The sequence below is a fragment of the Citrus clementina genome, unplaced genomic scaffold (genome assembly GCF_000493195.1).
Source record: "Citrus clementina cultivar Clemenules unplaced genomic scaffold, Citrus_clementina_v1.0 scaffold_5, whole genome shotgun sequence".
NCBI classification, from domain to species: Eukaryota; Viridiplantae; Streptophyta; class Magnoliopsida; order Sapindales; family Rutaceae; genus Citrus; species Citrus x clementina.
Window position 1 is genome coordinate 34,046,653 of NW_006262201.1, and position 16,376 is coordinate 34,063,028.

Genomic DNA, 16,376 nt, shown 5'->3' on the forward strand with positions numbered 1-16,376 from the left:
CTTACTCCTAAGTTAAAAGAAATTATACTTATACAATCATATCAAAAAACTTGAACCTTTGACCTCAACAATGAGATAAGGAGGTGTTGACTTCCAATAAGTTATCATAATTTCTTGTCAAGTAGTCCTAGGTAAAATTAGGGATAGCAACGAGTTGTGTATTGTGCAAAGATTACAGTATTCATACTTGTATCCATTTGGTAGATGATTTATCGGTCTCCTGTATCTGTTGTGGGTTTTAACAAGTTTGAGTTGAGAATTCTCTGATAAAATTACAGATAAACGTCCCCTTTCTTTATCTCTTATATCCTCTTTTACTTTATAACGCGCGCGCACACACACACATATAAGATACCTTAACTATTCAGCTCTAGACGAACATAGAGCACTTTATTCTAAAATATTTTTAAAAAATCTTTTTCAATTTTAGGTAAATATTAATTATAATTTGATGATTGTTAAGTTCAATGTTAATCTATGCATTACTGAGTATTTGGATCGAAAATAAAAGTCTCTATTTTGGCATTTCCTTGTCCATCCTTTACTCCTTTTAACTAACCCCGATTTGAACATTATTCTATCGTCATTTATTTCTAATTAGGACAAAATTTTCTATGATTTAATTGATGCCAAGTCTATTAAACAACTAAAAAATCTCCAAGTAAATATCTAAGACAATATTATATTAGACGGTCGTTCTAAATTGCTAAGCTGCTAGGTGCTAATATTTTCTTTTTAGAGTTTTAATTTTTTTTACTTTAATATTTATTTGATTTAGCTATTAATTTTAACTTTAAAAATATTAATATTAAAAAAAAAAGTCAATAGCCAAACATATATAGTGAGCAGGTACGAGTATTAATGTTTTACATCCGTACCTGACTGGCTCAATCAACCACCAACCAACGAATATAAAAAATTATATCCGTACCCAATCTTTTTTACTAATCAAGGTAAAATTAAACTCAATATCCAATACGGATCCTTGCGGACCCATACCCGCAGGATTTTTTTTTTTTTTATATTTTTTTTTTGGCTAATCCTTTAGGTAAAATAAAGTTTTAACCACGTGTGCAGTTACGATTCGAAAAACACAACTGCTCTCCAATACCAAATGGAGCCTTAAAAAAGAAGAATCTGGTGGGGGAATAAAATGAATGATTGTTGGGGCGCTTTCCTTTCTCATAAAATTAAAACTGTGCGTGCCTACCTGATCATGTTCAGGTGCTGCTGCAGACATCGTGATATGTCTGGAGGGCAATTCCGATACATGGTGTTGGGAGACCCATCGTGTAATGTCACCAAGTAATAATAATCCTTTTGACCATCTCTTGTATTCCATCATCATTCATAACAAGAAAAGAAAAGAAGAAGAAGATAAACAAAATTAACATCAAAGCAATAAATTAATTCAAGCACACTTCATTCAATAGATTCACTGCAATCAGGAAGAATATAAGGATATACAGATACAGGGATAAAATTCTCTGTAAAATGATATATGCCATGCCATCCCCTTTTAATTTTGTGTCCAAAACAATCCAGACCTTGAAGCATACTCTTTATTTTATAGATTTGTTTAGGGATAGATAAAGTTAGAAAATTCAAATTAAATGAGGGTAAAATAGAAAAAAAAAAAAAACATGATCTTTTGAAAATTCAACGGAATTTAATTCCCACCTCACTTTTACTCTCCAACCTTATTTTCCAGCATCCGAACGTGGCCTTAGTTTCAATTAAGTGAAGCTAGGAAGGTTACACTACATTCCGTGACGTGTTCAATGATAACAAAACTGTAAAGAAGGAAGGAAGCTTTTAGTAATTTACTAAAGCAGAAATTAATTGAGCAATTCAAGCATTTCAATATGAAGCTTGTGTCGCCATTTCTTCATATGGTTTTACAACATCAAAATGGATTATATTGGGAAAATGTAATTCCATGCAATACATGAATCCTAAAACTGAAATTTCCCACAATGGTTGATAATTTTGGCTTTCCTACGGTTTTAAAAAAGCATTCAATCACCAATCTGTACATGAAACAGGCAGTAGAGGTTTCCTGATCATTGTGTTTTAACTTTCCAACTGGACTATGTATCTGATAGAAATGCTAAAACTAAAACCTTTGGATGGGAAAGCTACGGTTACAAAGTTAAGTTGACGCACTTGGCTTGATTTTCACTGACCAGCAGCAGCTGCTACTGGCTGGAGAATCTTGTGCGGATTCATGACGACACCATCTATAAGACCATAGTCTTTAGCTTCTTCTGCACTCATGAAGAAATCGCGATCGGTGTCCTCGTTGATCTTCTCAAGGGTTTGACCAGTATGGTAAGACAGATACCCATTCAAATTTGCCTTGTGATGGAGCATCTCATTTGCCTGGACGTAAAATTATAATTGGAAAATCGTTGCTCAGTATGAGGCATGCAAAAGAAAAAGAGGGGGGGGGGTGGTAAATGCAGCCATCATATAAATATACATTGGGGTATCATGAATTTTCAACTATCTTCCTCTCCCATCAAATTGGCAATATATGAGTTCCATACCACTGATAGGGAACACGACAGATCTAACTGCCATGATCAGTTCAAGCCACCAACATGAATTCTCATCTCTGAGCACCTTTGCTGAAGCTCTGAACCCATAGCGTTGGAACAATAAATACGAGGAAGCCAAAAAAACTAACACATTTCCTTGTATTTTCTCTTGCTCGACTAACGAAAACTAAAGAACCAAGCAGCAGATTGTAGATTCTACATGCCAAGCACATAGATGACCTTGTTTATGTAAATTCACCAATTCGATGAGCCAATTTGAAGTCTATAACTTAAATGGCAAAACCCAAATAGTAACAAGTGCAACTTAATTTGGAATTAGTTAAAATCTTGATTTAGACCACTCACATGGAGAAACAAATGCATGAAACTAAAAAGCTAAGGTAAGAAAATAAGCCATGATATGTACCTGGAGATCAATATCACTTTGCCCTCCTTGTGCCCCACCAAGAGGCTGATGGATCATTATCCTTGAGTTTGGAAGACTGTATCTTTTCCCTTCATAATTTGGTATAACAATTACCAAAAGACAATCAGTCACATCACAAAGTTACTACAAGTTTCAAAAGTAGGATTTTCATGAAACAAAAATGACTAACAAAAACCAAGCCAAAAAACACAAGTACTTGCCTTTGGTGCCAGCACTAAGCAGAAAAGCCCCCATACTGTCATGGGAAGAAAAATATGCAGATTAGCAATATTCGATACAGGTAAATTTTATTCTGAAAATTTTAAGGATTTGTTTGAGCAAGCTGCACCAAAAGGCCATAGTAGCAGTGTGCGCGTGCGCATTACACACAATGCTTCAGACTATTGGAATGAAAAATTTAGAAGCAAACTTTGCTTGCAGCCCTTGGTTTTGTAAGTGATCCAAAAACGAGAGAAATCCATAAATATTATGGCTATTTTCAACTACCTGGCTGCCAGTCCAACACATACAGTGGAAACATCCGGTCGTATGTGCCTGATTGTATCAAAAATGGCCATACCTATTGGGGATTGTCACATGACAAACAGATTAGACTAACACCAACCACAGAACAAATAGCAAACAAAGCAAAGAAAACAGAATAATTATTTTACCAGCCGTCACTGATCCTCCAGGAGAGTTCAGATACATGATAATATCCTGTTCAGGAGGTAAGATGTACATTAGTTGGAGAAACATAGAGATGCTTAATAAAATATGCGGTAAGGCTTGGGTGAGAAGATATTGAAAATTTATAGAGAAAAATGTATATGTGGTGTGCGAATGAAATTATGTCAGATTGCCTACAGAAAACGAACATAATAGAACATAATCCTCTGTTTTTAATTTCAGTTGCTATGATGCCATCAGATGGTACAAAATCAAATTTGTTTTAGTACATCATATATCCATGCAAACCAAAACACTTACCTTGTTTGGATCCACAGCATCAAGATAGAGGAGCTGTGCCACAATAATGTTTGCCATATCATCCTCAACTGGTCCTCCGCAACGGATAATCCTCTGAAATTCAATAATATAATAATCAGCTAAAGTTCCAGTAGCAATATGACCCAATTACATTCCAAAAAATCGATTATGGTGAGACCAATGCTCAGTCCTTACATGTTGAAAGAGCTGGCTGAGCACATTTTGGAACCGCCCCAACAACATTGGTGGAGGACCACCCCCCTGCTCTCCTTGTGCATAGGTAGGAATATATGGTGAAGATGGAACTTCCAGATCATTTCTGTAAAGACCATACGTAAACAAAAATATGCAGCATTGCTAAGAAAATGCACAAAAAGAAAAATAGTAATGCATCCCATTCCAAAATTTCATAATTGCAACCATATATATAGAATAACTGATCCTGAATAATTCAAACTACGTACTCCTATCGACGAAGCAGCATATTAATATAAACTATAAAAAAAAAAATTTAAAACACCACTAAATGTGATCCTCATAAAGCATATTCCTACACTCTAGCATTTAGAAACTTGATTGTGTAAGAACGTAAGCAGCATCACAGTTACGGTTTCAAATTCTTCCTCTCAAGTAAAACATATTATATATTCAATAATATAACACTGCTATTTAGTACATTAGACACATTTGAATTTTCACATAACAAAACAATACTTACCGTATAGACCATATCCCTTTCCAAGTACTCTCACAATCATCAAGAGATGAATAATCACTTGTATATGCAGCTTTCACTCCAAATTTTTCACATTTCCTTTCCCTATTACTGGATACTATCATTTTCCTGCAAAAATATAATACAAACCCTTCAAATTAACATATGCTCATCAATTAACAAACAACAATAAATATTTCATCTTTTAACCTCAATAGATTTTCACATACACTAAAATAACGCCCAAAGGTACACCCTTTTCCGTAATTTTTCCCTTTTCAGTCTTCGGCAGCCAAATAGAGAATATTAAAGTGAACCAAAGTTAATCTTAATCCTTCAAAATTACAGTCTTATTTTCTCTATATCGGTTGGCAATCATAAAATGGATAAAATAAACGGAGGGAGATTTTTCTTTCCATTTCTTCTTCTTTCTCGGAAACCAAACACAGTATAACCAAAACCAAAAGAACAATTACAAGAAATAAAAGAAGTAGAACCTTAATCGAAGAGGACTGAAGCGAAGAGAGGATGAGTGAGATTCAGCTGGAAAGTGATTACAGAAAGCGGCAAATATGGCCGTTGAAGATAACGCGGCTGCACATGATTGGGCCATCGTCGATATTTTGTTTGAGCTCTGAGTTTTAGCTGAGGTTTTGTTAGCGACTGACTAGTGAACTGAAGAAGACGATTATTCGAGTTTGATATGCGCCAGTCGCGCGGGGCGTCTTTTAGCGTTCAGCTTTCTAACTTACGCGGGCCGTCAAAAATTGTAACATTGTTATAAAATCCTTAATTAATTTTTACATAATTATTATTTTATATTTTAATTATTGTTATTGTTATTATTGAAAATTTAATTAATAATAATAATTATCGTTAATTATTATTATTATTATTAATTTAATAAAAATATTATTAATTATTGTTAATAGATTAATTAATTATAATACTTTTTATTCTTGTTAATAATAATAATCTATTTAAAAATATAATTATATTTATAATTATAATAAAATAATAGTTATTAATAAATGGAGGTTATTTTAGAAATTTAAAATTATAAGGGACGAATTATAATAAAATAAAATTGAATGTAAGGGATTAAACAAAATTTTATAATTTATAAAATTTTATAATAATTATAAATAAATTATAAATAACATAGAATAGGGGGCTGTACAAATTTTTACAGGCCGTAAGTTACATTGAATGTAACTTACGCGGACCCCTAACATCATATTCGAAAGTTATTTTATTTTAATCATTTGGTTTTTTTTTTTTGGGTTATTGGCAATGTGCTGAATGGTTGTTGAAATACTACCTTATTAGTAACAAAAAAAAAAATATTTTTTAATTTTAAGATTTACAAATTTGCTTAACAAAGTCATTAGAAACATTATTTGTTGTTATTAAGGTTAATTCCGACCCAGTTACTTGAATTGAGACTCTCTCTTTGTTTCATGTACTAACAAAAAAAGATTAAAAGAGAGAGAAGGAATATCAAACTGCCAATGGCTATACTAAAAGTAAGTACACTGATGCATAGAATACGTTACAGTCTTACAGAGGAATAAAGGGCGCAAGGCATTGACATGCAAGCCATGACATCATTTCAAAATCAGAAGCATTTCAGTCAACAACTTCTAAAGCATGAGAAATTTTCGAGAACATTAGAGGTATTATATTTAATTAATATATATATGTCATGTTTAATTTAATTAAATATAATTATTAATTGCATGGTTGATTTTTCAGAATAAATGCACAGTGGCTTCTCTTTCTTTTAACATCCGGCTGCTTAGAGGAAGTTGTGAAAAGGGCTTGCAGGAGGTAGCTTCATTGCGGTGCATGCATTCGGTGGCATCAAAGCTTCTTGACCAGGCTCATCGCTGCTGATTATCTGCGTTAAGTAGGTTAAGCCAGTTAGAACAAAGCATAGTTCATTTTTAGATTGATACATGTTTTGAGTCCATAAGTTGGCTTTTGTTGACCAGCAATCATCTGGAGTACTGGAATCAACGGAACTTATGTATGTGAAAATGCTTACTTTCTCGAGCGCCAAGTAACTGTGCAGGAAATGCTGGTGAAAATTTGTCGATAGCTCTAGTGTAATGATTTTCATGGATTAACCAATTGGATAGCTTTCGCCTGGTGCGGAGCCAAGAGCCTCACAATGACCAGCCACGGTGTTGTATGGGAGGGGTGATGTTGCTACCTGACTGGATACATCGAGTGCCTGAAAACCCATTACTTGAGTTTTCGAATAATGAAAATGAAGAGATAATTTTAGGGGTGCAGGTCAGGAATTAAAGAGATCACCAATTCCATAAGCTGCCCAATGCTGACAATGTGGGAGATAGAAGCTGGAGTGGGTATGCTGGGAATAAAGCGAGAGAGGCTAGCAACAGATGCTTCACTTTTGGAATCATACTCAGACCAATGAATTTGTTGCAATGTCCTGCAACACCAGAAACATTATTAACAATCTTCACTGCTGTCTTGATATCTTTATGCGCAATCTTTTTTTCCTTTTTCTCCCTTTCATGCATATAATACACAATGCTGGCTGCCGTTTGCTGTCGCTGCTTTGAGTCAGGCTATTTACATCATCCAGAGGAACACGTAAATATAACTTAAAAGAGTACCTCATCAAACGATAGTGATTCTTTGGAATGGGAAATCATCCGAAAGTGGTCAAAGGCAAGCAATAATATTCCTTTTGACCGTCTCTCATATTTCATTTATTGATAACAAGAAAAGAAAAGAAGCTAACAAAACTAACATTCAAGCAATAAATTAATTCAAGTACACTTCACTGCAATCAGAGTGAATATAAGGATAAATGTCAGGGATAAAATTTCCATAAAATGATATATGCTATGGATTCGCTTTTAATTTGTGTACAAAATCCAAAACTTGAAGCATACTCTTAAGTGAAGCTAGGAAGGTTGCACTCCATTCAATTACGTGTTTAAAAATGAGAAAATTGTAAAGAAGGTTTTAGTAATTTACTAAAGCAGAAATTAATTGAGCAATTGAAGCATTTCAATATATATCCATTTCTTCATATGGTTTTACAACATCAAAATGGATTATGTTGAGAAAATGTAATTCCACGCAATGCACGAATCAAAAAACTGATTTTTTCCAGAACGGTTGATAATTTTGGCTTTCCTACAGCTTCAGAAAAGCGTTCGATCACCAAGCTGGACATGAAACCAACAGTACAGGATTCCTGATCGTTGTGTTTTAACTTTCCAACAGGACTATCTATCTGATAGATCCCTAATAATACCTTGTCCAATTGTTCTTCCACAATAAGGAGGAAGCATTGCAGCAGGAAGACATTCACCCATTTCAGGATCAATGAGACCAAGTCTATTGGCAGAGCCTCCGAGAGGGTAAATTTCCCCCAGCTCTGGCTGACCCCCAGGAAGAAATAACTTCTCATTATTCAAGAAACAAAAAAACGATATACTATCTGGCAACATTAACAGGGAAAAAAAATAAAATTTAGGCACAGACCTCACTTCCCCACAGAGCTGCTTGAGCCGCACACTCCATGTTTTGAGATAGATCGAGCCCGCTAGAAACACGATCTTCCAAAAATCGGCATTCCATTGGTTCATGTACATGCTGTGATTTTGTAGTCTGCCTTTCAAATTTTGATTGAGCACCTCCACCTGATATCTGTAGCATGTCATTTACATTACATTCACAAGGAAATTAAAATGTATGTTTGAATAAATAGAAACAACTGCAATTTTAAAAAAGAGAGAGGGAAATTTAGCTAACCCGATAATGCCACCAAATCAGAAAAAAACTGTTCAATTTGACCAAAATTTACTCGATCAATTTTCCAAAACAGCATCGTTTTGCTTTCACTAATTACTTGCCAATTTGCTATTAACGTCCAATCTCTCAATGAATTTCCGGCAATGCATAAAGTGCGCTTTTAATATCACTCCTCGCTTCGCTCTCAACATATTCAGTCTCCAAATTCAGCAGGTGCTCTTGACCCGCCGCAATTACGCACTTAATTGAAAACAACTGGTAAGCTTCTAAAATTTAAGGAAGTCAAAAGCCTAGCGAGGTAGTTCTTGTGTTGTTATCGTTAAAGAAGAAGTTTTAGTGCGGGAATCGGCTTCGAGAACTGAGAGCCTGTAGAAATGGTGAGTTTCCGACGGAGTTGTTTTTTTTTTTTTTTTTAAGGCGGGAGATTTCTTGGTGGAAATTGAAGTCAAGAGCGGGAGGCGCGTACTCTACAGGTGCGGTAGAGATGCGCGTGATACTTTGGTGTTGTGATGATGACGACGACGGCGACGTGGAGGAGAAGGCAGAGTAAGAAGAAGAAGAAAAGGAAAGGAAAGGGAGAGGTTTTCTTTTGAAGCGGAGAGAATGTAGGGAGTGAAACGGTGTAGTTTTGGAAGTGAAGGAGAAGAGCAAGCGTTGATGATGGTGTTAATTGGAGTTGTGGAAGACATTTTCAAAATTTAGTGACAGAAAAAGAAGAAGAAGAAGAAAGCGAGAGAAGACCAGAGGTGGTTTAACTGTCTAAGAAGGAAAGTAAAATAAAAATAAAAATAAAAAAGGAGGGAAAAGAAGAGATGCACCCAAGGCTGAACAAATGGAGTCAGAGAGACAGAGAGAGAACCAGAAAAGGACGGAGAAATCATTTTCTCTTTTAACCGTCAAGAGTCCGCAACTGTTAGTGCTGTTTGTCGTTAATGACTTGGCACGCGTGCTGTGTTAGAACAGAATTTGGAGCCCTGATGTCTATGGTGCTTTGTTTTCGGGCTAGGAATAGGATTGCTCGGTTGCGTATCGTGAATGCTGACTTGGTGTGCTGTTGGGTTGGGGGATCGTTCATTGCTGTCAAAGCTGTGAATATTTGGGCTTACAGGATCAATTGGGCAGGTTTCAGATTGGGTTTGGAAGAAAGGTATGGCTCTTTACACCCCTCACAAATACCTCAAAAGGCCACTTTCTTATTGAAATTACTTAAATCACCAAAGATAAATTATTATTATTATTATTTTTTGTTTTGAATGAGAATTCAATTAAACACTTAACATAACTTTTACACCCACATCATTTCATAATTTATATTTATATTTTAAATTTTATATGAAAAATGTTCTTTTAAAGAAAACTGTAAGAGTTTTGGGTTATGCATATATAAGTAATATAATTAAAAGAAAATAATTAAAGATTTTAGGACTTATATGCATTTTATAATAAAAAATTAAAAAATATACTTTTTCCAAGCGTGAAAATTTGTGTAAGAATGGTTAATTTTTTTTTTTGTATGTGGTATTTTATAAATTAAAACTAAAGGTATTTTAGAAAATAAAATTCAAGAAGAGTGTTACAAGCACTTTAGAGGGATGTTAAAAGCCCCACTCTCAAGAAATTTTACTGGAGCGGTGCTATATCACCAAACTTTTATCCTCAGTTGAAATTATACAGAAAATAAAGCACCATCTTTCGTTCCACTACAAAAATGGTATAGTGCTTTTAGCTCCGCCCTACACTATCACATCAACTATGAAACTTAAGCAAAAACAGCACTACTGCTTGTTTGCAAACTATAAGTTGGTGCAAAAAATAGCCAGCATAGAACCTAACCTAGCGCAGCACATATGTATCTTTCTTGACAGAATCAACAAAATCAGGGGATTTTTTAAGTTCAATAAAATCAGAAATGCTCTGATCGCAAATAAAAAAAGAGCCAACCATCTACACTTTCTCAGTTGAGGACTTACTACTGGACTGTACAGGGCTCTGCATTTTAAAGTTTCAAGATTCCTGCTAATGGTCTTCCAGATTAAGCTTGAAATAGTAGCTGTTCCAGTTCTTGTCCAAAATCCTCATCACCACCTTGCTCGTCATCATTCACTTGTAGCTGTGTCTGTTCTGCCGCTGCAGGCTGCTGGTCCATTCGAGTTTGTTGATAAAACAATTCTTTTTGGACATTCCAGTTCTCAGCGATCTTCCCCACTACGTCACCCATCAATTCCTGATCATCTTGTATATGCTTAACATTTTGGACATCCACCACCTCACTAGCCTCTTTAACAAGAAATTAATTTGAAACGCAAATATAAGGATATTGTTAGATGATTGACAAAATTAGAAAGAAACGAACAGAATTTGCAATGCCAATACTCAGGCAGTGAAAATGAAACCACTGTGATGTGATTCGGGAGCAAGTGCAAGGGCAAGAGAAAGTAAGAAGTCATGCCTTCACAGTAAATATTTATTTTGAAGGCTCAACTAGGAGTTGGTGATTTCCTGAACTACTTTGACAATAATCAGATTATTCCTCAATCGTCATATTCATCCATGAACAAATTTCGTAAACAAATGTTAAAATATCTTGATTTCCAAGCATTTTATTTCTTCCTCTAAAGAGGAGGTCAGAGATAACTGTCACAAGATTCCAAAACAGGAAGACAATAGAATGTCTGATTTCATGGTATTAACATATAACACGCATTTGCATATCATCTGTCTAGTCATTTTGTAACTGCACCGAGGAAATAAACAAAAGAAAAAGCAATAAAGAGATTTACCTTGAATGGCTTGTCCCTTAGCCTCTGCATATTCTGTTGACATTTTCTTGAGCACGTTGAGATCAACTTCAGCACCCTAGTTTGAGGGTCACAAGAATGGATATCAGATATAGTTTCACCGTGAGAGTACATAAAAATTTTTCCAAGAGTGCCACAGACTCCCATTCATTATGAGTTATTTAACTTACCAAGTCCATGTGGATAAAATGCTCAATTCGAGTGCTGGCAAATAACCTGTAAGTCAAACGAAGCAAATTGCAAGGAGTTAGTAATGTGGATTTACAAAATGATTACACAGAGAGAGAGAGAGAGAGAGAAAGAGAGAGAGAGAGAGAGAGAGAAGATTGTATAAATTTAAAATTAATATTTTGACATATACTTCTTATATGCAACTTGCACACGAGCATTTTGCAAGTCGGTGAGCTGCTTCACTGTCTCAGGAATGGAGCTTTCGTTTAAGTCTACAGATCCAAATAGAAAAATTTTATTTTCTAGCATCCTTTTCACTAGAGCAGGTACAACTCTTATATCCTTATTTTTTGCTTCAACAACAAGCTTTTTAAGCTTCTTCAACTCTCCTGTCAGTTAAATAGAAATAAGAGAAAAATAAAACCAAGATAAGTACGCATCAATCATCATGGCAAATTACATCAAGCTATCCTACCATCCCTCATAATCATTGAACACCTATTACATGTAAATAACAAATAGATAGTATAGGACTAATTTGTGCTTCATCTAAACAAAATTGATATATATAATTTACATTAACTTGTCAAACAAAAACCATAAGAACGCGGCACGCCACAATCTATTTCCCACACAAGTCAGATTAATACTGTGATATGGTACCCCAGAATCATTAAAATAGAGTTATGTAAAAAAATAAAGCTTGGATTGAAAACATACCTAAAGAGATGTAGATATGGAATGGCGGTTTAAATGGTTGAGTTTCATATAGGCAATAAAGGCAATATAGTCCACCTAGTCTACGTGATAAAGAATCATTACTGACCATGTGACCTGCATATGAGTAGAATAGATTAGGCTTCGCAGAGACAGAAAAAAGAAAAAAAAAATCGAGTACAGGAATTTCAACCCTCAAAAGATTTTTAAAACTTCGTAATAATGCTTATAATAACATTATAATTACTGCACAATTTTCAGATTACTCAATTAATAGGTACATATAGTAAGATCACAAAGCATCTAAACCTGTAGGATCTGGAACTGTAAGAAAGCAAGAGGAATATATAATACATTCAACAAAAATTTAATTGCATATAAAACACATCACACAGATTTAGAGAATCAAAACATAACAAAGCTTACAAATTGTATGGGCGTACAAAGATTGCATGAAGAAGGATAAATTGGTAGAAGGGCATGCTTCATAAATGTATGCGAACTTTCTGGACAGCCACACTCTCTTCATATCAGCCAAAGTTGTCAATTCGTCCTGTGAGTCACAAAAACTCCCAAATATTAGAACAATTACACAGACATACACACACACACACTGACTGTATCACAAAGAAGAAAAATAATTAAAAACAAAAAAAAAGAATAAAAGGCACCTGAGCAAATTCATCAATGAGCTCATCAATGTCCTGCTTAAACGGGGAAAAATCCATTGCTTTTAATGTGATTTTGGGAGTGTGATTGTTACGTTGAGTTTTTATTAGGGTTCTAGATTTTGTGAACAAAAGGGAGAGGGCTTGTTATTTACTGTGAGTGGTGACAGGCCAGCAACTGGAACAGCTTCAGCATCATTTGGCCATGCAATACACATGCATTTTTGTCTTCTGATTTGAACTTATACCTAATCATAAAAAAAATCATAAGATTGGAACACTAACCCAATAATATTTAAGTCCATGCGTATTTATGTTGAATAATCATATACCTGCATGCCCTTTGCAAAACACCTTTTCTCCTTTCTGTCATATGATGCTGGTAACAAGTTTAGTTATGCTGTTACCCAAGCCATGAACAAATTCTAAGTCGAACCGAAAAGTTTGTAACAAATGATTAAAGGGAACCAAAATGATTAGCGAAAAAACAACAAAATCAATTCCAGATGTTAAAAGGTTATTTACTGGAAACTGAAATCATCTCCTGATCTGAGCTTCATCAAATGTAATGATCAATATCTATTTTATATTCATATCAATTTATTAATCAAAATCTTATTTATAAATTGAAAATAATACCAAACTATTCAGAATCGAATGGTTGCAATAGCATATCCAAGCAGAAGCTAGAGTAACGATATATATATATAGTATTGCAAAATTTTGGAATGGCCTAAAAGTGAAAGCAGAGTTGCGAATCACCATGAAAGGCCACAAGCATGGCGTTGATGTTGGTGAGCTTACTGACCATTCATTAACACAATAACAACAGCACTTAAGCCGATAAGTGATTGGCTAATTATCCACTGTTTAGGGAAATTAAACACCAGCTTCCTCTGTTCAATTGAACCTGATAAATTTGAACGAACTCTGTAACACACCCGGGGGCTGGGGCTGGGGGGTGACGGGTTTATTGGGTTTAATAAGGATGAGGAGTTAGCGATAATACGACGTCGGAGAAACACGCAGATCAGAAGCCCGCATTTTGCTCAAGTAATATGGGTGGTCCTCCGTCAAGAAAGCGTGGTCCAATGGCACTGTCTAGAATGCTTAAAAAAATATTACCTTATTAGTAAAAATTAAAAAGAAATTATTTTTTAATTTAATTTTCAAGATTTAAGAATTTGCCTACAAAGACATTAGAAATATTAATTGCTTATTAATCAGTAATTAGAATGAGAAATAAAAATTAAAATAAATTATTTACTTTAGTTGGAGGGATCGAAATTAAAATAGACTGTATTAACATATTTATCTTATTTTAAAATCATAATCGAAATAAGATCAATTATTACAAATTGCTAAAAATTACTCAATTAGCTATTGTTATAATTATTATTTTGGGTAATTTTTAATTTCCTCCCTTGAGTTTTGGCTTTTTTGCATTTAAATGACGAAGATTCGTTTATTAGTGAAAACCCTCCTACAAATTGCAAACGTTAATTCTCTGGTAATTAGTTGTGGGCACTTTGGTAATTTCAAGCAAAAGTTTTACACTTTTTGGTTGACATCAGCCAGTGAGTTGTCAAATCAATTTGAAAAATTGTGTCTTAATTTATAAAGCAAAATTTATAAAACAATTCAAAGTGTCATTTTCTCTTTCATGAAGCACGGTTGTGGCCTTTTCTCTTTTGACAAGCACAATTAACAGCTCTGTTTAAAAGGTAAAAAAAAATCTTCTTTATTGTAGAGCTGTATCCATTACTTGTGTAAAGTGATTAAGAAACACAAGACCTGCATTATATATCACTTTGAATTTCGCCGATGCTCCAAGAATCCAAATCACTTTGTTGAAGCCAACAAAAGGTTAGTCTCTTACAATTTTTTTTTTTTGGGCCTAATTTGGAGCGTTTTGATAATACTCTAAATGAAAAATGTCGAGTGGGTGCTTGATTTCTTGTTAATTGACATGGTTTTGATGAGATTTGTAGAATTGTGGAGTAAATTTGTTTACTTTGAAGTAATAATACTCTTATCATAGCATATGTTATCAAACAACATTATAAGTCCATAAATTGTTAAAGACATTTTCAACTTTTATTTAAAAAGACGAGAAAAAAAAAATTTATCCAGATGCACTTAGTCATTTACAAAATGTTTGTTTCGGAAATCATTTTTTTCACGATTGTTTGTTGAAAATAGAAAACTAACTTTGAGAAACAATACTAAACACCCTTGAATATTATTTAATGTTGTAATGTAATTAATGGATTATTTTCTCACTTGTTTTAGGCTGATTTGCACATTGGTATTATAATTACATATTGTTTGCATTTGATATTTATTACATTTTAGTTTTTTCTTTAATATATGTATCATTTATTTATGTTGTTTTATGGTATTGCAGTGTGGTGTATTATGATGTTGAAGTAGTATTTTGGTTTATATGATTTATTGTTAGGGTTACAATTGTCTTTTTATTTGTTGAATTCAATTGTAAATAACCCATATTTAAGGATATAATAATAATATTATGGTTGTTATAAACTTGGCGCCAAATGTTTCAGATGTGTACAAATCCAACCACGGGCATTTTAGAATTTTTAACTATCACTAACAGTCAACCACAAAAATTAACTGATGGTAGGGGAGTTTTCACTAATAAACGGATTTTTGTCATTTAAGTGCAAAAAACTCAAAACTCAAAAGAGGAAAGTAAAAATTACCCTTATTATTTTATATTTTAATTATTATAATTATTATTATCCAAAAAATTATTATTATTATTATTATTAATTATGATTAATAATAATAATAATGTTATCGTTAATATTATTATTAACATTAATATTAAGTAGTTATAATACTTTTTATAATAATAATAATAATAATAATAATCATCATCATCATCATCATCATCATCATCATCATCATCATCATAATCATAATCACAGTCACAATCATCATCAACAACAGTAACAACAAATCATCATCATAACGGACATCATCATCAGATTGTAACTGGTGGCAATTGGTGACGCAAGGCTACTATTGCTGGTGTTTCGACTTCTACAATGTCACACAGCTGCTGTCCATGACACATCATCTGCCGGTGATTGCTGCCCGGGCAGAGACAACACGCTAATCAACCGGTGACGAGGGAGCTGTTAGTGGTGACAACGAAGACGTTCGGTGGCAATGACGAGTTTACTGATTTTTTTTTTTTGTTATTTATATTTTTAATTTCAAGAAAGGACAGTTTCGACATATTAAAATTTTGATAAAAGCAATATCAGTACTCCTCAAAAATCCCCAGCTCCTTCAGAATTAGTCTTCCTTTCCCCAGTCCAATTTCGATGCAGATCCCACTTAATTAATTCTAATTTCCGCTCTTATTTTGTGAAATTCGCGCTGCAAATAATTCGAACTTCAAATTCCAATTCTCCAATCTGCGAAATAAACACACGTAATTGTTGTTATTAAGGTTCAATTCCAACCCATCCACTTGAATTGAGACTTTTTTTCACTTTTTTTTAATGTTTTAATAAAAAAAGA

The 16,376-nt window shown here is 33.9% G+C and overlaps 2 protein-coding genes and 1 pseudogene across 5 annotated transcripts; all 3 read right to left on the reverse strand.

The window, feature by feature from the left end:
- Positions 1–1,840: 1,840 nt before the first annotated feature.
- LOC18041555 (ATP-dependent Clp protease proteolytic subunit 5, chloroplastic) lies at positions 1,841–5,392 on the reverse strand. Its single transcript, XM_006433473.2, has 9 exons — positions 5,170–5,392; positions 4,676–4,801; positions 4,153–4,276; positions 3,958–4,050; positions 3,642–3,687; positions 3,475–3,547; positions 3,189–3,223; positions 2,968–3,056; positions 1,841–2,382 (listed from the first exon to the last, which is right to left on the reverse strand). The coding sequence occupies exons 1-9, from the start codon at positions 5,283–5,285 to the stop codon at positions 2,179–2,181; spliced, it is 906 nt and encodes a 301-aa protein (XP_006433536.1). The 5' UTR covers positions 5,286–5,392; the 3' UTR covers positions 1,841–2,178.
- Positions 5,393–7,928: 2,536 nt separating this feature from the next.
- On the reverse strand, positions 7,929–9,124 carry LOC112098192 (annotated as a pseudogene).
- A 936-nt stretch (positions 9,125–10,060) lies between these two features.
- LOC18041556 lies at positions 10,061–13,903 on the reverse strand. 4 transcript variants are annotated; one of them, XM_024185074.1, is made up of 9 exons: positions 13,630–13,903; positions 13,154–13,221; positions 12,825–13,069; positions 12,580–12,706; positions 12,157–12,270; positions 11,627–11,825; positions 11,436–11,481; positions 11,248–11,323; positions 10,061–10,744 (listed from the first exon to the last, which is right to left on the reverse strand). In XM_024185074.1, the coding sequence occupies exons 3-9, from the start codon at positions 12,879–12,881 to the stop codon at positions 10,500–10,502; spliced, it is 864 nt and encodes a 287-aa protein (XP_024040842.1). In that variant the 5' UTR covers positions 12,882–13,069; positions 13,154–13,221; positions 13,630–13,903; the 3' UTR covers positions 10,061–10,499. The 4 variants fall into 4 exon arrangements, with proteins under 4 accessions (XP_024040842.1, XP_024040841.1, XP_024040840.1 ...); XM_024185073.1 differs by having other exon boundaries at positions 13,584–13,903; XM_024185072.1 differs by having other exon boundaries at positions 13,154–13,246; positions 13,584–13,903.
- Positions 13,904–16,376: the final 2,473 nt, after the last annotated feature.